Source organism: Humulus lupulus, chromosome 5 (assembly GCF_963169125.1).
Source record: "Humulus lupulus chromosome 5, drHumLupu1.1, whole genome shotgun sequence".
NCBI lineage: Eukaryota > Viridiplantae > Streptophyta > Magnoliopsida > Rosales > Cannabaceae > Humulus > Humulus lupulus.
The window spans coordinates 239,113,498-239,135,832 of NC_084797.1; the positions used below are offsets into that span (position 1 = coordinate 239,113,498).

A 22,335-nucleotide genomic window follows, 5' to 3' on the forward strand; every position below is an offset into this window, starting at 1 on the left:
AGGCACATTCAAAATATACATCTAACTAAGACTATCGAGACATATCGAGCCATACGAGGCATTGTAAAACTCCCTAATCCCAATACTTTTGATTTCTATTGAGGTTCATCGAGGCCTGTCGATTGTTATCGAGGCCTTGTCATTGAGGCATGTCGATTTCTATCGAGGTGGGTCAAAATAATTGAAAAAAAAACCCAGATCTCTCTATTTCCCAACCCTGATCTATCCTATGAACAAATTTCCGAAAATAAATAAGGCACAAACACTTGTTGCAGATGAAAAACTTAAATCCCTCACCTTCGTCGTGTTCTCGTAGTTTCCTCGTCGTTGGGTCCATTTTCTCGAGATCTCCTTCGCGGGTCATCAACTTTGACAGCCAAAGCAGCTTCGCTGTGATCGTGGAAGACAATGACAATGCCGATTTGCTTGGGTTCCAGTGGATTTATGGGTTTTTTTCCTATCGGGACCGAGAGAGTGAGTGAGAGAATAAAGAGAGTCGAGAGAATAGAGAAAGAGAGTGTGGGAAACAAATGCCAAGGGTATTTTGGGAACTAAGGGAAACAATAGGATCAAAATAATATGTGCATAGTGGGTAGGATATTTTTGACATAGGACCCCATTTAATGCATAAATACCCAAATTTCCCGTGATCAATTGAGTAAAAAGTATTAAAAAGCATAAACTACATGTTATATGTTGAAGAACTCTATAAGAGAATCTAGAAAGCAAATCTCATTAGTCAAAATTAGCTAAGAAGACTATATTCACCCTAATTAATCTAGAGCGTTGTTATTTGACACATTAAGATACCAAACACCGCATGGGGTGACACCTTATGGTTGGTTAGCGACTCCATAATTCTTATTAAAGTCAAATGTGTGGAACCTGATACTGGATTGCACCAATAGCGGTATGTCACCTCCTTGTAGTGTTGGACACCAGTGACGCCTCTTAGCATTTCTCATTAATCTATGACTAAATAATAATAATTGCAAATATATAAGCAATGTAAGAATATTTTATATGAACTGTCATAATTAATCGTAGCTCACACAATATCTTTATTAGCATGCAAGGATAACAATGTATTTATATGCACAGTAAATTGCCTACTGTGTAATTAAGACCATAATGGGATGGTTGGTTTATCTAACTGTATTAGGCACATGGTTGCACCCTGACGACTATTAGTTGGCCCATTAAACTATAGTTCATCACATAACAATAAGGCTTGTCTACATTACATTCTTAGATGCCCAATCCATCAATGGACATAGGCCCAATCCTCCATTGTGCTACCCATCCTTTTTGTGGTAGTATGATATATGTGGTCAGTGGGTTGTAAAATGGATTAATGTGTGAGTGTGGTATTATTGGAATATGGGTAGCTGCCATTGGTCATTTCCCACAGGTTTTTTTTTTTTTGCATATTTTGGAAGAGCTCCAAAAACATCTTTATCACTTCGTATTAAAAGTATGTTCCTATTGATATGCTTCAAGTTTTATGAGTTGTTTTGGTTGATTGTTTGCACTTAACGTGCATTATTTTTAACAAGCAACATATTCTAACGATTTAATTAACATAAATATCTTCGGAAAAAGACACAAAACTGCCAACTTATCTGTCACAGACCATCTAGAAATCAAGTATCATCATAGGTCATCACTTTGTGTTGTGTGTACTCAATATATATCCACAATCACCTTCGGGGAATCTCAATCCATTTCAACTCATCGTGATCGGTCCTTCTCCTTCTTCAATTTTCACTATCAGCTTATTATTAGTATCAACTCGTATCAAAGAAGGAAATAAAAAAAAAATAACGAAATTAGTAAGCAAAAGGCTGATCTTGTACTTGAAAAATTAGTAACCAGAAAAATGGGTGAGAAGAGTTGAGACGCAGAATCGGCTACCATGCAATCATCCAACGAGTTCAAACGAAAGAAGAGGATCAAATTGGCCATCTATATCGCCACCTCTGTAGTGTTTCAGATAATCGTTATTACGGTTTTTGGACTTGTTATAATGAAAACCAAGTCTCCAAAGCTAAGGCTAAGCAATAATATTGATATTCAAAGTGCCAACGTAGGCAATTCTTCCTCTCCTTCATTCGACATATCCTTTGCAGCTCAACTACGAGTCAAGAACTCCAACTTTGGGCGCTACAAGTTCGACAACACCACCGCCACCTTCACTTACGGCGGCGCCAGCGTAGGACAGGTTATCATTCCCAAGGGCAAGGTTGGACTTAAGTCAACCAAAAAGATTAATGTGATTGTGAGTTTGAGTTCATCCCAATTGCCAAACAATGCCGATCCCGGTAAACGGTACTGGACCCCGACCTGACGTTGACTCTCTGTGCCATGGCGAAGATGACCGGGAAAGTAGAGCTGATGTGGATCATGAAGAAGAAGAAGTCAACCAATATGAATTGCACTCTTATTAGTGATGCCAATGATCATAAGAAGCTCCGGTCTTTAGAATGCAAGTAAAAGCACCCAAATAATGACCATTTTTCTACGCCACACTCTTTCTCCCCTTCTAGATATTGTCAATACTTCCACAAGGTTGAAGGTCATGATCTAAATGTTAATTAATGTAATACATATTTTCAATTGTAAAAAAAATAGGCTACGATCTAATTAACGTGTGAAGTCGATGGTTCTATATGCATATAAATATGTATCTATTTATTTTCAACCAATCAAATCGTAATAAAATAATTAAATAGAGTAAAGTCAAGGACTCACCATCTAGAAGTCCAAATAAAAGTGAAAAATAAAACATGCACGCGTGTTGTGTAATTTCCCTTTCTATTCCTTTCAACTCGTACGTTAAATCAAATATATAGTACTACCACTCAAGACATTACTATTATATATACTTGCATTATCTTCTTCAATTTCCACAACCAAGCTTATATCTCATCTTAGAGAAAGAAATTAAGAAAAAACATCAAGAAAAAGCTTGAGATTATTATAAACAATTTAAGAAAATTAGAAAAAGAGAGAATATGGCTGAGAAGATTAACCAGCAGGCAAATGGGTACACAAGAAGTGACGAAGAATCGGCCACTTCACAATCCAAAGAGCTAAAACGCAAGAAGAGGATCAAATTGGCTATATATATTGCTATCTTTGCTGTGTTTCAGATAATCGTTATCACTGTTTTTGGAGCTGTTATTATGCGTGCTAAGTCTCCTATGCTAAGGCTAAGCAATAGTATTGAGTTCCAAAAATGCAATGTCTCATCATCTTCTTTTGACATAACCTTCGCAACCCAAGTAAGGGTCAAGAATTCCAACTTTGGGCGCTACAAGTTCGACAACACCACCGCCGTCTTCACCTACGGCAGCGCCACCGTGGGCAAGTTACTATTCCCAAGAGCAAGGCTGGAATAAAGTCCACTAAAAAGATCAATGTGATTGTGAGTCTGAATTCATCAGAATTGCCAACCAGTGCTGCTGATGTTCTTAGTAGAGAGTTTGCCGCCGGGATGTTGACTTTCAGTGGCGAGGCGAGGATGAACGGAAAAGTTGAACTGATGTGGATCATGAAGAAGAAGAAGTCGGCCAACTTGAATTGCACTGTCATTATTGATGTCAATGAAAAGAAGCTCCGATCTTTAGAATGCAAGTGATAAAGACTTTGTTACTATATATATGCATGTATTGTACTGTTTAATCAATAGCATGCTTCAATTATTAGACTATTGTGTTCCACATGAAATAAGTGTAAGAATATTGAACCATTAATAAGAACATATTTAACTCCACTAATTACCAATTAGTTTTTAGATGGAGCCTCATGATTCTTGTCATAGTATCAAGAGCCAATTCCCTAGTGGGCATTCAATCCACACCGATCCAAAAAGCTTGAATCAAGCCGCAAGAGATCCGCATAGTGCAAAAAGACACTTGAGATCTGAGATCCGCATAGTGCAAAAAGACATTTGAGATCCAAAAAAATAAGCGAGCTGAAAAAAAAAGGGTCACTTGTGATTAGGTGATTCAAGATTGGTGAGCGAAAAATCGCCACCATCTTGAAGGGGGATATTAGACTATTGTGTCCCACATGGAATAAGTGTAAGAATATTGAGCCATTAATAAGAACATGTTTAACTCCACTAATTACCAATTGGTTTTTAGATGGAGCCTCATGATTCTTGTCATCGATGCTTTATCTGTTTTAATTACTATTATTATATACATTTGTTTTGTACATCCTTCATAATTTATTGCTATTCTTTTTACTTTAATCTTGAGGAATAATACAAAATTATATTGATGTTCTAATACTATTCATAATTTATTTTCATGTTCTACCTATATATCATTAATCCTGTATCATTTAATAATTTCCTTTTTTTTAGTACTATTGTTACTTACAATATAAATATGGGAAATTCACAAAAATACTTAAGATTTAAAAGTATGAAATTTAGAAAAAATTACAAAAATGAGGAGGGACATAATCATAAGTACAGAGGTTTTTTTGTTGTAAACAAAGTTTACAAACTTGTAACAATACAGTTTTTTTATAACCAAAGTTTATAAATTTGTAACTAAAGTTTACAAGTTTGTAAGCAAATGTTACAATTTTGTAAACAATATTTACAGACTAAATAAAAAACTGTAACATACGATTACAAAACGGTTACAAATCGTTATCCGTATTTTAGTAATTTTTGTAAGATTTTGTATTTTTCAAATTTTAAAAAAATTTACAGCACTATGTGTAATTTTTCCTATAGATATATCTTTTTACAAAACTAACTGTGAATTGGGGGAGATCCTATACAAAATATACTATTTTTAAAAAAATTACATATAAAATGATTGTTTTTAAAATTTTGGGAACTTTTGTGTATGTAAACAAATGTCATTTTTCTGAATTTTGGCCGGGTGTGTCTATTATTATAAATGACTCCTTCTAAAAAAACAATTCATTTTATCTAGTGATATTATTTTTAACCATTAAATCATAATCCATTGAAATTTTTTGGTTATAATGATACCATATATAGTTAAAAATAAAATAAATTATCTGTTACAATAATTATTTCCAAATTATTAATTTATTCATTCATTTTCTCTCTTTAAAAAATACTATAATATGTAATGGTTACCTATATGTACCTATAAATACATGAACCAAATGAAAGTTCATGTTTATTAAAAAATATTTACACTCAAATTTCTTTTTCTTTTTACTCTTTCGTATTAATGGATTTTAAAGCACCTTGAGGGAGATTTTTCTTCAAAGGGATTATATCTTCAAAGTCCTTATACTCCTTTAGTATAGTTGGTTCCTTTCTTCATTTGGCTGTAATTAAATTATAATAAAAATCGTTGTCACAAAAAAAAAAAAAATCTTCTGTGAGTCGTTCTTAAATGTTGTGCCTAAGGTTGATCATTGGGCGGGTTGGTCGGGTTTCAAAGCATTTTTACCTGTTCAATGTCATAATCGAGTTAGCAAAAGTGACCCGTAACTTGCCCAATTAAGAAATTTTTTTTTTAACACGTCCAATAATTTGGGCGGGTTGGTCGGGTTAAGCCGCCCAAACCGAAATATTTTTTTTTTTGCGGGTTGGGCGGGTCAACCCGCCCAAACAAAAGTGGTATTTTTTTTTTTTTTACATTTTTGTAATTTTTTTCTTTTAAATATTAATACTAATAGTGTGAAGTTTATCTTTTTAAGCTTAAAACAATATTTTAAATTTATAGTAAAAAAATTAAAACAAAACTTAATTAATTTATATATTATTTGAATATATTAAAAATAATAAATTCTTAATTGGGCGGGTTGATAATTATTTTCAACCCGCCCAATGTAACAATTGAACGGTTTAAATTTTAGTCAGTTTATTCGGATTGCGTTTTTTGGCAGTTTTTTCGGATTGGTTTGGACGGATTATTCGGATTGTAAAAATTTATGCACAACCCTAGTTGTGCCTAATTTTAGCATGCATGGGAGCAAGGAGTGATTAAGTAATTCTGCAAGCAAGAAGTGGAGAATGACATCACTTTATTCACATTAATTTGCCTAAATTGGTTCAAGGCTCGGTCATCTCAGGGAGTGCTCACAGGGAAGCTGTTTCGCATAACTGGTAAAAAAATATACAAAATTAGTGGTATTTAGTTCACTGTTCATTTCTGAAGAATTTTTCAGGTACAACAACCATTGTAACTGGTCAAAAAAAATACAAAATGGTGGATTTACAACCTTATTTGCCAAAGCACAGTTCTTGGAAATTAATTTCCTATTTATTTGTAGTTGAACTACTTTCCCATTTAAGTGTATGATTTAAATCAAATTGTAATAATAAACAAAATATCCCAATATTTTTGGGGGAAAGTAGTGAAAGAGAGGAGTAGGCACAAGACAATTTTCAGGATTGTTACTTTACTAAATTGTAAACTCATCATGGACTTTGCAGAAAACTCAAAGTGTCTAATATCCTTGATTGTTCAAGGTCTCCAGAAATAATATTTACTTGTAGATGTAAGCCATTCTTTTGTTAAACCATATTAAAAATTTCTATGTGCATTATTTTGTTATTGTTTCCCCACAAACATTGTCATTTTACTTCAAAATAGTTGGTTGGCACTTGTTAGTGTCAATATTGAATTATTTGCATTTTTGCAAAATAGTCCTTAAACTAAAATATATAGCTATTATGTTTGAAATATCATTAAATAGTTACAATATAGTCCATTTAAATAGCTATTGGCCCAAGAGCTACAGATCCAAGAGCTAGTGGTTCAAAAGCTACAAGACCAAGTTATGCCAAACTACGGATTGGGCTACGCCGAAGTAGCTCTCTTACGAGTTGGGCTGATAACAAGAATTGGACACCATATGAGTATGAAACAAAATGAATTTGACTAATGAGGTGTGAAACTAAGTAAATATTCATATTTTTAATATTCTTAATTTTATAGTAAAAAAAACTATATTTTTAATATTATATATTACCAAATATATAATTTATCAAATTATATTAATACTATTCAATTTGAAATATTTTAATATTATGATATATGCATTTTAGTTTTGCTTAATTAGTTTTTATTTTAAAATTATTTTGATTTTTTTTTTTCATTTTTTATGGGTTATTGGCATATATCATACCACAAAAACATATATACTGAGTTAAAAAATAATATACCAACAACACTTAAAAAATTATTAATAAAAAAATGTATATACCATGCTAACAAAATTATATACCACTATTAAAATATATATATATTATGCCAACAAAATTATATACCCCCATTACATATAACAAGATATAACCAAAATTTTATCTAAATAACAATGATATATCATACCACAAAATACATATATTGAGTTGAAAAATAATATACCAACAATCTATAAAAAACTTAAAAAATCAATATAACTTTAAAATAAAAACTAATTAACCAAAACTAATATACATATACAACTATATTAAAGTCATACACTTCTTAATAAATAAATAAAATGATAAAAAATGACAATTTAGGTAATCAACAATGTAAAATTATTATTTCTCTACAATATTTATAATAAGAACATTAGTTTCTTAATGTCATTATTTTGAGTCATTTACTATAATTTCTCAACATGGTAGAGGTTCAAAACCATTCACCAAGGTTCATTAGAGCTACCAACTTTTAGAAGGTTGGAGAAATAGTCTTCCAATGAATAGGGGGAAGTGGTTTTTGGGGGGCGTATGCTAACTAAGCCACAGTTATTCACTTAGTTACTCTCTTTGATAATATTGTGAAACTTTTCGATGAATTAAAACTAAGAATTCCACCATCACTCGACAACAATGATAGGTTATCTCTTCATATTTTATGTTTCTTTTTTATTACTATTTCTACATACTACATTATTGACTTGATTGTCAGAAACCTTTGGCCAGCACTCTCTTAGTGCTCCAAGTCTTTCATGGCCTTCTTTTTCTTTATTCTACCGATTATTAGTTCCCATCGTTCAAAAATACAATCGTAAATTCTAGCATCTACAATTTGTCGTCCACCATGGACCTTGACACTAGGAGTGCTCTTCCGATTTGATCCAACATTTTTTACCCTTAACTAGGGATGAAAAAAAAAAATCAACGAATCGGGGTTGGTCGGAGGGGCGACCCCAATCCGGATATTAGCAGGGCTTAAACGGGGGCGGGTTGAGATCCGACCCGACCCGGTTGTAATTTTTATTTTTTTTTGTAATTAAGAATTTTAAAAAAAAAATCAATTACTACTATTATTTAGGGTAGTCAACGATCCAAATATAATAAGACAAAGTACATAAAAAAGAGATAGATGAGGAAATTGATATTTTGCTTTGAAGTATATTAAATTTTATTTTTATTTTAGTACGCAATGTCATTTATAAAATTTTATTGGGCAGCTCACTTCTTTCTGTATGAAAGAATTTTAAACAACTTTTTTATATATTGTAACATTTTTTAAAAAAAATAAATTAGTTTTTCTTTTATTAAAGAAAAAAAAATCTTACTGGGTCGGGTCATCAAAAACCTTGACGGGGCGGGTCAGATCGGGGCGAGAGCTTAGCGGGGCGGGGCGGGGTCGACTCGCCCCATTTACATCCCTACCCCTAACTAATCCAATCCAATTAAATGTTGGATGTTGGAAATCATCATCCCATCTAATCTAATTCGCCCTAAAAATCCAATCAAATTGTAATTGGATTGGATATGTTATTTTATCTTTGAACCTAAATTTCAATTTTAAAAATTAACAAATAAAAAAAAAGCATACCAAAGAAATCATACAAAAAAAACTAAACACTATTTAGTAATAATATTATATTAAGTCTCCTTACAATTACTACACATATTCGTTGAAATATTAAGTTTACAACACAACTATTCAAAATTAAAACTAATGTCTTAAAACCAATAACCAAAGTACTTAGATAGTAACATAATATGAACACAACACCATCTACAAAGTACTAATATAGCTTCCAAAAACAACAACAATCCAAATAAATATATTTATATATAATATAATACATATATATATATAAAAACAATATTTTAATTTTTATTGGATTGGATCGATTTCTAATTATATTTTTATACTCTTATCCGCCAACTGATCTGGTCCAATTAACATCTAACTTTTCAAATCCAATCCAATCCCATTGTAATTGAATATCCAATTTTTTGTAATTGGATTGGTTTGAATTTGGTCAAAATAATTGGATCCTGAGCACCCCTCTCAGACACTATGATACAAAAGGGAACAACCCAAAACAATGTCAATGAGCCTCGAGGAATGAGAGATGAACTTCAATGCTCAAATTACTGTCTTAACAACACAAATTCAGGAGATGTCTTAGCGATTTAGAGCACTCAAGTAGCTAGAAGAATACATCAAGAATAGAACACGACTATTAGACACACTGTATATGATGAGCTAGACAACACATGATCATTTTAGTGTAAATCTGTTTTATATCAGAATTCTGTTACATAGCTGTCATAACAACTTTTGTAACCATTTTTTGTAACAAATTCTTTACACTATCAATATATATATCAAGAGTCTCACTGTGCTATGGTTGAGCTCTTCATTTTTCACAAGTCTCTTCTTTGCATTTTTGGTTTCACTTTTCTATTTTTACTACTACAAAAAAGAGCAATTGTGTCAGTCAAACGCGTCACTCAACGCAGTTGACTGACGCTGTTGACCAAAAATTAGTATTTGTGACAGTTAGGCACTGCCACAAATGATGGGGCAATTGCGTCATAACATACATTAACGCTGTTTAATGGGGCCGTTTGCGTCAGTGCCGCACTGACGCAAACGGGCCGTTAACAGCGTCAGTGAAGCACTGACGGTAACGGCCCGTTTGCGTCAGTGTCCCACTGATGCAAACGGACCGTTACTGTCAGTGGGGCACTGACGCAAACGGCCCCAATAACCTAAATAAACCCTCATCGTCCCGTATACAGACCCATTTACCTAATGTTCAGAAACGAAATTGCTTGAAAAACCAGAGAAACCAGCGGCACCTCCTTCCACATTTGCTCACCTAGGTACGTTTTTATCAATTTTTTTTCAATTTTAATGTAAAAATAATTATTTATATATGTTTATGTAACTTATATATAGTTTTTTTTTTAATTTTTTGTATAGATTATGTATTTTTGAAGATTGTAGTTTGAAAACCCATAAAATTTCTTGGTTTTTAGGGGTTTTCTACATCAAGAACCCACATTGCTCAATTACCACAAGTAAGTGCAATTTTATTAATTTTTGTGATTTAAATTTAATTTTTGTGATTTTTTTTTTATAAATTGACATAATTTCAGATTTTTTAATTTTTGGATAGTTTTATATTAATGATTATGTAATTGTTTTAGGTTTAAACTTTGCATTTTAATATTTTATTTTTTTAGATTTTTTTTATTATAATTTTTTTTATTTTTATTAACTTTTTTTTTAAAACTTAATTGAATTTCGAATTTACTTATATAAATGAGTGTATATATATATATATATTAACGGATATATTTTGTATAACTTTCATTTTATTACTTGTTTAGTTTGATTATTATTAGTAAATTTTTGTTTATATTTTGTTAACTTTTTAAATTTATTTTTAAATTTTGGGTTTAATTGGTTAAATATGTATATATTAAAATTTTTTATTTTTTTAAGTTATATTTTATTATTGATTTAGTTAGGATATTTATAGTCAATTTTTCTTTATGTGATTTGTTAATTTTTTTTTTTAAAAAAAAAACTTTATTTCAGGTTTAAGTATATAAATGAGTACATATAACAAATTATTTGTTTTCTTTAAGAATTTTATTGTTTATTTAGTTACAATATAGCTTTAATATATTTTTCTTTATATTTTGTTAACTTTTTTATTATTTTTTTGTTTATTGTTATATTTGAGTAGGTATTTTGTTGAAAACTTTGTTGGTGAGATCAAGCTTTGGAGGATTTTATATTAGAGGTAATATTTTAAACCTTAATGTATAATTAAGATATTGAACTTAGTAGAATGTACGAATTATAAAATAGTGGAGATAGGATCTGAGACTGTGTGCTGCGGTGATATAAGGTTGTAATTGTGCATGTTTGATTGATTACTTGATTTGTTGTATTTATGTGATGAATATAGGTTTATTTAAATTTTGGGAAATATGATAGAAATAAGAGTAATGCTGCCCAATTTTTTGTAAGATTTAGTAATTTGAGCAAGTTGGTGAGGAAATTTTAGTTTAAGTAGGTTTAATACTTAGAAATTTAGAACACACAAGAGTACATATATTAACATTGATATCTGAATTACTTTTATAGTTTTGATCACAAATGTTAACTCTAGATAAATGTTTTAAAAAAATTATATTGTTGTTTTTCTGTTCATACTATTGTTTGTCTGTTTCTGCTGCTGTTTTTTTTTTTTTCTGGTGCTGATTTTTTTTTTATCAAAGTAGGCCAGGGAAATTGGCATAAACATTTGCAATTTCCCTGGTTAATACTTTATGTGACAGTGCCCAACTGACGCAAAAAATACTCATTTTTAACATTTGTGGCAGTGTCCCACTGACGCAAACATATCAAACTAACGCAAAAAATCAATTGTGGCAGTTATAAACTGACGCAAATGACATTTTTTGTTGTAGTGTTTTTCCAAACCTTTACATGGTATCTGAGTTCTTCTTGCCATGGCTGAAGAAGGTTCTCAATCCATGCAGTCAACTTCTCCTAATCCTCGCAACAATGCACCACCGCCGCCTCCACCACCACCTCCAGCTCCGATCATTGCTCCAGCTCCAGCAATCGATCCTGCTAATCTTCCCAACAACAATCTTTTTTCGCTGAATCTCTGTTTAGATCGCACAAATTATTCCTACTGGAGAGCACTTGTGCTAGCAGCTGTACGTTCTTATAATCTTGATGGCTATGTTCTTGGCACCATTCAATCTCCACCTCAATTTCTTGCAGGTAATGTTCTCAACCTTACTTATCTTCAATGGCTTCGCTTCGACCAGTTTCTAATGCACTGGTTAATGAACTCTGTTTCTGAGGCAATGCTTGGCCATATCATTCACTGTCGTTCATCTGCTGAGATCTGGAATCTTCTTGCTCAACTCTTTGCAACGAAGTCTAAGGCTCAGATTCTGCAAGTCAAAGGTCTTCTTCAAGCAACTAAGAAATGATCCACCTCCATTGATGATTACATTCTAAAAATGAAGCATTATGCAGATGCTCTTGCTGAAGCAGGGAAACCAATTTCTGATGACAGCCATTGTCTCTACATCTTGGGAGGTCTTGGACCCGAGTATGAAGCTACGATTGTTAACCTCACCAATCGAGCTGAAAATCTCACTCTCCAAGAACTTCGATTCAGCCTTCACAATCAATAAATGCGAATCACTCAATAGACTAGCACTGCCTTTGAAAATGTTCAAGCAAACCTTGCCAGTATGAATTTTCGTGGTGCCTATAGAAGTTCAGGACGTGGTGGCAGTCGTGCACCAAACCGTGGTGGTAGATACAACTTTGGTGGCCGTGGAGGACGAGGAAACCGGCCTGTTTGCCAACTTTGTGGCCGTGCTAGTCATACAGTTCACAAGTGCTATCATCGGTTTGATATCACCTTCAACGGTACTCAACCTACCTCTGATTCTTCCTCCACTTCCCATGGATCTGAATCCCCTTAGGCTTACATCACTGAATCTCCTCTTGCTGATGACTCTCCTGGATCATGGTTCTTGGACAGTGGGTCTACGCATCACATGACCACTGATGCTCAAAATCTCAACACCAAAGCAGATTACAAAGGCAAAGCTAAGGTCATTGTTGGTAATGGTACCTTTATGCCTATACTTCACATAGGTTCTAATTCAGTTAATACTAGCATTTCACATCATTCTTTAGTCTTAAAAGACATCCTTCATGTTCCTAACATTACCAAGAATTTACTTAGCATTTCTCAATTCACTAAAGATAATAATGTTGTACTTGAATTTGACTCGGTTTGCTATCTTATAAAGGACAAGAGCACGAGGCAAGTACTTCTTCGGGGTTCCCTCAATGATGGCCTGTACAAGCTTCAAGTCTCCACCCCAAATTCCAGTTCTGTTTCTAGTTGTAACTTCGAAACTTTATCTTGTCTTCCAACTGCTTTCAATTGTACAACCTCAAGTAATCCTGTACATAATAAGTCTAAGACAGCTTCTGTTTGGCACTGCCGTCTTGGTCACCCATCTAAGTCTGTCTTAGCCAAAGTTCTATCAGTTGTCTCTCCAAATGTAAGCACCACCAATGTTGGTTTCTGTAATGCTTGTCAAATGGGCAAGCTTCATGAATTCAGCTTTAAAAGCTCAAGTAATAAAACTTTTGCACCATTTGAGTTGATTTATTTTGATGTATGGAGTCCTTCTTTTAACCCATCTCCAAATGGTTACAAATACTATCTTAGTTTTGTTGATGATTTTACTTGGTTTGTTTGGATTTTTCCTATGCATGCTAAGTCTGAAGTCCAACATCTTTTTAGACAATTTCCTGCTTATGTTGACAGAAACTTTCAGTCAAAAATTAAGTCGATTCAAACAGATCTTGGTCTTGAGTATCAACTACTATATATCTGTTCAAAGATCTAGGAATTACCAGGAGAAGCTCTTGCCCTCATACACATCAACAACAAGGTCGTGTTGAAAGAAAACACAGGCATGTTGTTGATCTTGGTTTAACACTCCTTGCTCAGGCAGATATGCCTCTAAAGTATTGGTGGGAAGCTTATCTCTCTGCAGCTTACTTGATTAATAGACTTCCCACTCCTATTTTGAATTTTGTTTCTCCATTTGAAAAGTTGTTCCACCTCAAACCAGACTATAACCTTCTCAAAGTTTTCGGATGTTCCTGCTTTCCTCTTCTTAGACCTTACCAGCCTCATAAGGTTAGTTTCAGGTCATCTAAATGTCTCTTTCTAGGCTATAGTCTTACTCATCATGGATATAAATGCTTACACCCGAGTGGTAGACTCCATATAGCTAGGAGTGTTACGTTTAATGAAAGTGAATTTCCCTATTCCACTATCTTCCCTCCCTTAAATCAGTCTACTACCTCCACTTCTGCCTTTGTTGATGTTAACTCGTACAGAGTTCCCTCTTCTTCCATGCCAACTTCCTTTTATCCAAGTCAAACTCCTTTAGCTCATTCTCCGAGCCCATCTCTTCCTAGTCCTTCCAATCAACCTACTTCCCACACCACTCCAGTTCATCACCTGACTTTAATTCTTGTGTTCCCATTTCAGATGTCCATACTGCCCTTCCTCCTCCTCCTCAACCCCGCAACACTCATCCCATGGTTACCAGATCTAAAAATAATGTGTTTAAATAAAAAACTTTTCTTACTAATGCTAGTAATATTGATTTAGAACCATAATGTAAAGTCTGCTCTTGCTAATCCAGCTTGGAAACAAGCTATGCAAATTGAATTTCAGGCATTACTTGACAATAATACTTGGACTTTGGTACCATTCTCACCTGATATGGCTCTTGTCAGCAACAAATGGGTGTTTCGCGACAAATATCATCAAGATGGTAGTGTGGATAGGTACAAGGCAAGACTGGTTGCCAAATGTTTTCAGCAAACCCTAGGTTTAGATTTTTTTGAGACATACAACCCAGTTATTAAGCCTTGTACCATACGGGTCATTTTTACCCTTGCAGTTACTTATGGTTGGGACATTCAGCAAGTAGATGTGAATAATTCTTTCTTGCATGGTGATTTGCAAGAGACTGTGTTTATGCAACAACCTTCGGGCTTCATCAGTAAAGAGTTTCCTCATCATGTTTGCAAGCTTAACAAAGCTATATGCGGTCTCAAAAAGGCCCCTCGATCCTGGTTTGACAAACTCATAAACTCTTTGCTCCAATGGGGTTTTACAAATTCTAAAGCTGATACTAGTTTGTTCTTCACCAGAAAACATAACAAGTTGTTGATTGTACTAGTCTATGTTGATGATATACTCATCACTGGTGAAGATAAAGCTCAGATTCACAGGCTTATTACTGATCTCCACTTACAGTTTGCACTTAAAGTCCTTGGTTCAGTGCAATACTTCTTAGGCTTTGAGGTTTATCGAGACTCATCTGGTTTATATCTCAGTCAAAGAAAGTACATTAAAGATTTGCTGCATAAGGTCCGTCTCTCAGATGCTAATCCTCAACCTACTCCCATGTGCTCCTACTCAAAATTGACACTCAACTTTGGCACTCCTCTAGCTGATCCAAAGATGTCCCGCAGTATCATTGGGGCACTTCAGTAACTTACCATGACTAGACCTGATATAGATTTTGCTATAAATCGTTTAAGTCAGTTTCTAAGGGCCCCCACCACTACTCACTGAGCTGCTTGCAAAAAGGTCCTTCATTATCTGGTTAGTACTCAAGAACTTGGTCTTTGCTTCAAATCTTCCCCTCATCTTGATCTCCAAGGCTTCACTGATGCTGACTGGGTAGGATGCCTTGATGATCGTCGATCTACTTCGGGCTACTGTGTGTTTCTTGGTGGCAATTTAATTAGCTAGTCCTCAAAGAAACAACAAGTTGTCTCCAGATCAAGTACTGAAGCAGAGTACAGATCCTTGGCCTTGGCAACAACTAAGTTGATTTGGCTTCAATCCCTCCTATCTGAACTGGACGTGCGATTGTTTCAGTGTCCTATACTATGGTGTGACAATCTAGGAGCTGGTTCATTGGCTTCAAATCCAGTCTTTCATGCTCGTACGAAACACATCGAAATCGACCTTCATTTTGTTCGTGATCATGTATTAGCCAATCTCTTGGATGTTAGATATGTTGACTCAGCTCATCAAATTGCATACATCTTCACCAAGCCTTTGCCTATTCCACATTGCAATTTTCTCAGTTCCAAGTTGACACTTAGTGCTTCACCGTGTCACTTGAGGGGGGATATTAGACACACTGTATATGATGAGCTAGACAACACATGATCATTTTAGTGTAAATCTGTTTTATAACAGAATTCTGTTACATAGCTGTCATAACAGCTTTTGTAACCATTTTTTGTAACAAATTATTTACACTATCAATATATATATCAAGAGTCTCACTGTGCTGTGGTTGAGCTCTTCATTTTTCACAAGTCTCTTCTTTGCATTTTTGGTTTCATTTTTCTATTTTTTCCAAACCTATCAATATATATATCAAGAGTCTCACTGTGCTGTGGTTGAGCTCTTCATTTTTCACAAGTCTCTTCTTTGCATTTTTGGTTTCATTTTTCTATTTTTTCCAAACCTTTACAGTGACATTGAAAGCTAGAGTTGAGTCCCTGACGGCTTAACTAAAATAAAATAAACATTTCTCATTGTTAAAAATATATTTTCATTGAATAAAACTTAAGGGAATATATAAAAAAAAAAAACCAAATTAATCTTTAAAAAAAAAATCATTCTTCTTATGTCTCTCCTTTTGTGTTGTGGTCGAAAGGTGACTAGACCAGAAGCAAGGATGGGCTGACAATGGTGTTGTCACTATAACAAATAAAAAAAAGGTTTGTTATGATGCTCAAAACGCCATAACGAGGGTGTAATAGCCTAGACTACACAAAAATAAATAATATTGTCGATAAAAATTATATATACAAGTCATCATTATTATTAAGTCATTTTTTCTTAATATTAAACGATGGACAATAATATTAAAAATGGCTAACAAAATCATTTTAAAAACGTTTAAGATTATTATCAATAGTTTACCACCTGCACACAATTGACATATTACATATTATTATGATATTTATCAGGTTAATATACTTTAAATAGTAGCGTCATTTTCATAATCTTTCGAAACATTAACTTGTAATGCTAGCTACTGGAGCTTTGTGGACTTTGTTTACATGTTTTCTCCCCATTCTTTATAAGAGTCGGATAAGATTTACTAACTCTGTTTTTCTGGCTTTTTGAAAAGCAGGGCTTTCATTATTAGAGATGACAACGAATATATAAAGAACATGCGCACTAATTGCTGGTCTGGCTCTCCTAGTGGCTCCAAGACAAATGCCACTTTCGTTTATACATAAAGTAAAGACAAAGTTAAAAAAAAAATTGTATTACTATTTGAGGCAGTGTTCTCTAAGCTATAGTGACAGCAACAAAGTGGTAAAGATTCGTTGATTAATTAAAGTAAAACAAAAAGGGACAAACTATTGACTATTTGCTTGCTTGATCAAATCTGTGTTTCTACTAGAACTACTCTCCCTCTTAACTATGGCCGATGCTGTGATTTCCATGGTCGTTCGGCTGTTGGGGTCTCTTCCTCTTGAGAAGATAATAAAAGAAGTGAGTTTGCTCAACAATGTTCAACAAAGAGTGGAAAATTTGAAGAGAAATTTGAGGTCCATTCAAGCTGTACTTCATGATGCTGAGAACAAAAGATGGAGTAGCAATAGTGAAAGTGTGAAAGTTTGGCTGGAGACGCTTGAAGATGATGCTCAAGAGATGGGCAACGTTCTCGATCGATGGAACACTCTCATTCTCAGATCCCAAATTGAGAATGAGTTTGATCAAAGGCGAAATTCGGTTAGTTTCTTCAAGCCCTCTTCTTGTTTTTGTTTCCCGAAAGTGAATAAATTGATTTCTTGCCGTGAGATCGCTTTGAAAATTGAAGAACTCGATGGAAAAATAACTAAAACAGCTAATCAGATAGGCCAATTAGGCCTATTAGAAAACATGACGAGAGTTGCTACTCGTGACGTACAAGTTGTGGGAAGATTGGAAACAACCTCTCTTGTTGATGAAACTGAAATTCATGGTCGAGAAGAAGATAAGAAGGCCCTGTTAGATATGTTAATGTCAGAGAGAAGTTATGGCATTGACCAGAGACTACTTGAGGTCATCTCTATCGTGGGGATGGGTGGACTTGGCAAAACCACTCTGGCGCAATTGGCTTTTAATTATGAAAGAGTTAAGAATCATTTTCCTAAAATGATTTGGGTAAGCGTCTCTGAGCCTTTTGATCTACGCAATATTGTATTAGCTATTACTGAAATTCTTCATAAAGAATATTACCACACTCAAATCCAAGAAAAAGATGATTCAAGTCAGATCCAATATAACAAGCCACCAACATTTCAAACCTTAGAAGGAGCATTTACATGTATTTCTACTCTTCTTGGTAAGGGTCGATTTCTTTTGGTTCTAGACGATGTATGGAACGAGGAGTACAGTAAATGGGAACCATTGGAGGTATTTTTGAAAAAATTAGATTCTGTGGGAAGTAAAGTTTTGATTACCACACGAAAGGAGAGTGTAGCACGTGTCATGGGAGCCACTCCTTCCAAGATCATTCATTTGAAAGAGTTGAACCATAGTGAGTGCCAATTGATATTTGAAAGACAAGCTTTTAAAGGTAGAAATAACGATGAAGGAATCAAAGAATTAAGAGATATTGCTGTGCAAATCGTGAAAAAGTGCAAGGGATTACCTCTGGCTGCCAAGACTTTAGGTGGTTTGATGCTTTCCAAGAGAAGTAGACAGGAATGGGAAGAGGTTTTACGTAGTCAACTGTGGGAGTTAAATGTTCGTGAAGTTGAACAATACCTCTTTGGTCCACTTTTATTAAGTTATCTTGATTTATCTTCCTTAGAGAAACGTTGTTTGTTGTATTGTTCCATATATCCAAAAGATTATCTTATTTACAAGAAGGAATTAATTGAATTATGGATGTCAGAAGGTTATATAATTACAGAAGAAGAAGGGACAAGTATTTTTCAAAATTTAGCAATGAGATCCTTCTTTCAAGATTTTTCAGAGACGGAAGACGAATGGGATGGTAATGTGGTTTGTACCATGCACGATATATTACATGACTTCGTTCAATATTTGACAAAAAGAGAATGTGAGATCATAGAAGTTCTTAATATTGATTCAGTTGATCAGAAGAGAAGACTTGGTGATCAAAGGACCCGACATTTGACCATAGCAATGGAGTCTGGAGCTCAGTTTCCCAATTTGGAATTGTCTAGAGACAGTAAACTTTTTCTGCACACATTTCTTATTTTAAGGTATGGAGAGTTCGATTTTTCTGTTGATAGCTCCACATTCTTAAGTATAAGACATATTCGGACTTTGAATTTGTCCAATTGCAGGCTCCATACACTGCCAGCAAATGTTGGCGACTTAATACATTTAAGATATCTTGAGTTGTCCAACAATCCTTTGGAGGAATTACCGGACACAATTTGTAACTTATGCAACCTTCAGACTTTCAAATTAATGGATTGTCTATTTTTACTAAAGCTACCTGAAGGGATGGGAAAGCTAATCAACTTGAGGTCTTTGTATTATTGGGCTGAAAGTCATGCTTTCAGTGGACTGCCAAAAGGAATTTCGAGGCTCGCTTCATTGCAATATTTAGATTGGTTTCAAGTTCCCCAGAACGAGACAGAGTACTTGACTCTTAGAGATTTGACGAAGATGAACGACAAGCTCAAAATTAATCTGCTGGCTCTTAGTTTGGACAGTCTTGTAAATAAGGAGCATGCAACTGAGGATAACAAGGTAGATCTAACCACTTGGGAACACGTCAATGAATTGATGATATGGCCAGGACACCCACGTAATGAATTCGATTTTGCACTTGAGTACTTTAAACCTCATCCAAAGTTAACAGTTTTAACAGTAAGGTATTACACGAGCCACACATTCTCTCCAAGATGGATGATGTCCTTGCATCTTTTGCGAGAGATTGAATTCACTTGTTGCCTTTCTTTAAAGATTTTACCTGCATTTTTAGGAAAACTACCATCGCTCGAGTCACTCCAATTCTGGAGTTTCAAATGTGGAAAAGTTGGTTTGGAAGATGAAGATCATGAACAAGTCCCGTTCAGTTCTACTCTATACCCTAAACTTAAACGACTGACGTTCATGAGTGGGAAGAACTGGGAAGAGTGGGAAGCAGAAGTACCTTGCAGTTCAAAACTCATGCCGTCTCTCCAAACCTTGACGTTTGAGGACTGCCCTAGGCTTCGAGTGCTACCTGGCTTTCTTCAAAGAGTTCCTATGCAAATTATAAATATTCACCGTAGTAGTATTCTCGAGGAATATTGCAGAACGAGAGAAGGGAATGAATGGCCCAAGATTTCTCACGCCAAAAACATTATCATCGACCACGTGCACGTGCAGAGTGATGGTTGTTACGTTGGAGTGACTATTTGAACAAGAGTGCTGGTTTCGATCCATGAACGTACAGGTATTGTCATGCTAAATCAAATATATTAAATTCCTATATTTTCTGAATAATATATATTCATTTTTTGCTTCTTGGTTAGAATGTTACAAACATGCATGTAAAGGATCATTGATTGCCCATACATATTTTATTACCACCGGCCACCATAGGTAATGACCGACACCACCAGTCCCCCACATGCACAAACATCTTATTCAAAATTAAGTTGATATAGATTTTTGTTTTAAATGAAATTTAACTTGTATTTGTAGATTAAAAGTCTAATACTATTGTTTAAGTAGATTAAAGTATTACAAAAAAAATTAGGTCTATTTCTGGAGTTTTTTGGAGCTTAAATGTTGAAAATCTAAAGAAAAAAAATAGTAGTGGGTTCGGCCATTTTTGGGATGAGAGAAACTTATAATTTTTCGACCACCCATCTAAATTTCAGACCAGCATTCTAACATATAGACCACTCGTCTTATATATTCGACCATCAGTTTAACTTTTAGACCACCTGTTGAAATTTAGACTAGTAGTCTAATTTTTAGACTGCATGTCCTATATTTATGACCACTTGTCGAATTTTCAGACAGCGCATCGAATTTACAGACAAGGTGTCAAATTACCATATTTTCATGATTTTTAACACGATTTTCATTTTTTTATATAACGTTTTAATTTAATTAATAGCAATAATTTGTATTTGTTTGTTGTATAATTTTCTTTTCAGATGTTATCGAAAAATATTGTAATAATATGTGATGAATTTGTGGAAAAAGAATGAAGACTCTTGGAAATGGATTTCAAATAGCTCACGATCAAGATCAAGTTTGGTACAAATTGACCTAACTTTTGACGAGTTAGTTGAACATATTTATGAAGTACAGAAATTGATCGCAACCTTTTCCATATAGAATTAACTTAGAAGACAACAACGACGGTGGGAGTTGATCCAATTGCAATAAAAAATAGTAGAGACGTTGTTAGTTTCTTTACATGGCAAGAGCTTGATCTGGTTCCATTATGTGTGTGCTTGATAAAGAAGATGGAAAATTTGTAATTTATGACCTAACTTTTGACGAGTTAGTTGAACATATTTATTTTGGACGTGGTTTAATATATATGTAATTTTATGATAACTTTGTGTTATAGATATGATTTTATACATTGTAGAAAATTTCAAACAGGTTGTAGAAATTCCAGACAGGTGGTGAAAATATAAGGACAAGCTGTCAAAATTATTAGATAGATAGTTGAAATTTACGACGGCCTGTCTAAATTCATAGACAGGCATGTCGAAATATACGTGTAGAGTCCAAGAACTTTACTTAGCTAATTGTTTAGTAGTATTATAGTATGTTTAAGTGTTATCTTTGTTACTATGGATTTTTGGTTTAGACCGGGAATTATTTGGACACTCATAGTAGTACTTATAGATTTTCTAAGTTTAACCTATAGTTTAAGAATATTAAGTATAACCTAAGGTTTGATTAATGTGACTGATATTAAAGATTATATTATTATATTATAAGGTTTAGACATCAACCAATAGGATTTTAAGCACATGTTTTGAATGGTAATTAAGGATTAAGTATTTTTGAGGATTAAATTAAATAAGGGTAAAGTTTGAATGTTATAGGGTCAGTCAGCAGCTTTGAGTACGTTGAGGGCTTAGTCAAGGCTGTTTACTCCATTCAAACTTAGCTAAAAATGTGTAAATTCGTGTTTAAATATTCAGCGTATGCCGATATATCGCAGCTATAGGGGGCGATATATCGCAGCACGTAGATACGGAAAACACGAATCGATGCACGGTCGCCTCGGGAACAAAGGTCCAGGCGATATATCGCCTATAGGGGGCGATATATCGCCTCCACCAGCATGTTTTCAAATACATTTGAATTCTTTTCCCTTCAGCCATTCAAACTCCTTCAACAGTCCAGCATCTTCTGAACGAGTCTTCAGCCTCTGCTGAACGATTATTCAAATGATTTTCACCTAAAAAGCCATTATTTTTATTCAAGTAAAATCAAGATATTTTCATTCCCAAACTCTATAAATAGGACCTAGTACCCAGCCATTATTCA

General features: G+C 34.1%; 3 protein-coding genes across 4 annotated transcripts; all 3 read left to right on the forward strand.

The window, feature by feature from the left end:
* Positions 1–1,915: 1,915 nt before the first annotated feature.
* Positions 1,916–2,347, forward strand: LOC133780146 (late embryogenesis abundant protein At1g64065-like). The gene has a single exon (XM_062220019.1). The coding sequence runs from the start codon at positions 1,916–1,918 to the stop codon at positions 2,345–2,347; it is 432 nt and encodes a 143-aa protein (XP_062076003.1).
* A 667-nt stretch (positions 2,348–3,014) lies between these two features.
* On the forward strand, positions 3,015–3,640 carry LOC133780147 (uncharacterized). Its single transcript, XM_062220020.1, has 2 exons — positions 3,015–3,366; positions 3,447–3,640. The coding sequence occupies exons 1-2, from the start codon at positions 3,015–3,017 to the stop codon at positions 3,638–3,640; spliced, it is 546 nt and encodes a 181-aa protein (XP_062076004.1).
* Positions 3,641–17,119: 13,479 nt separating this feature from the next.
* On the forward strand, positions 17,120–21,078 carry LOC133778514 (putative disease resistance protein RGA3). 2 transcript variants are annotated; one of them, XM_062218472.1, is made up of 3 exons: positions 17,120–19,079; positions 19,164–20,266; positions 20,979–21,078. In XM_062218472.1, exons 1-2 carry the CDS (start codon positions 17,284–17,286, stop codon positions 20,230–20,232), a joined length of 2,865 nt encoding a protein of 954 aa, XP_062074456.1. In that variant the 5' UTR covers positions 17,120–17,283; the 3' UTR covers positions 20,233–20,266; positions 20,979–21,078. The 2 variants fall into 2 exon arrangements, with proteins under 2 accessions (XP_062074456.1, XP_062074455.1); XM_062218471.1 differs by having other exon boundaries at positions 17,120–20,266.
* The last annotated feature ends 1,257 nt before the right edge of the window (positions 21,079–22,335 follow it).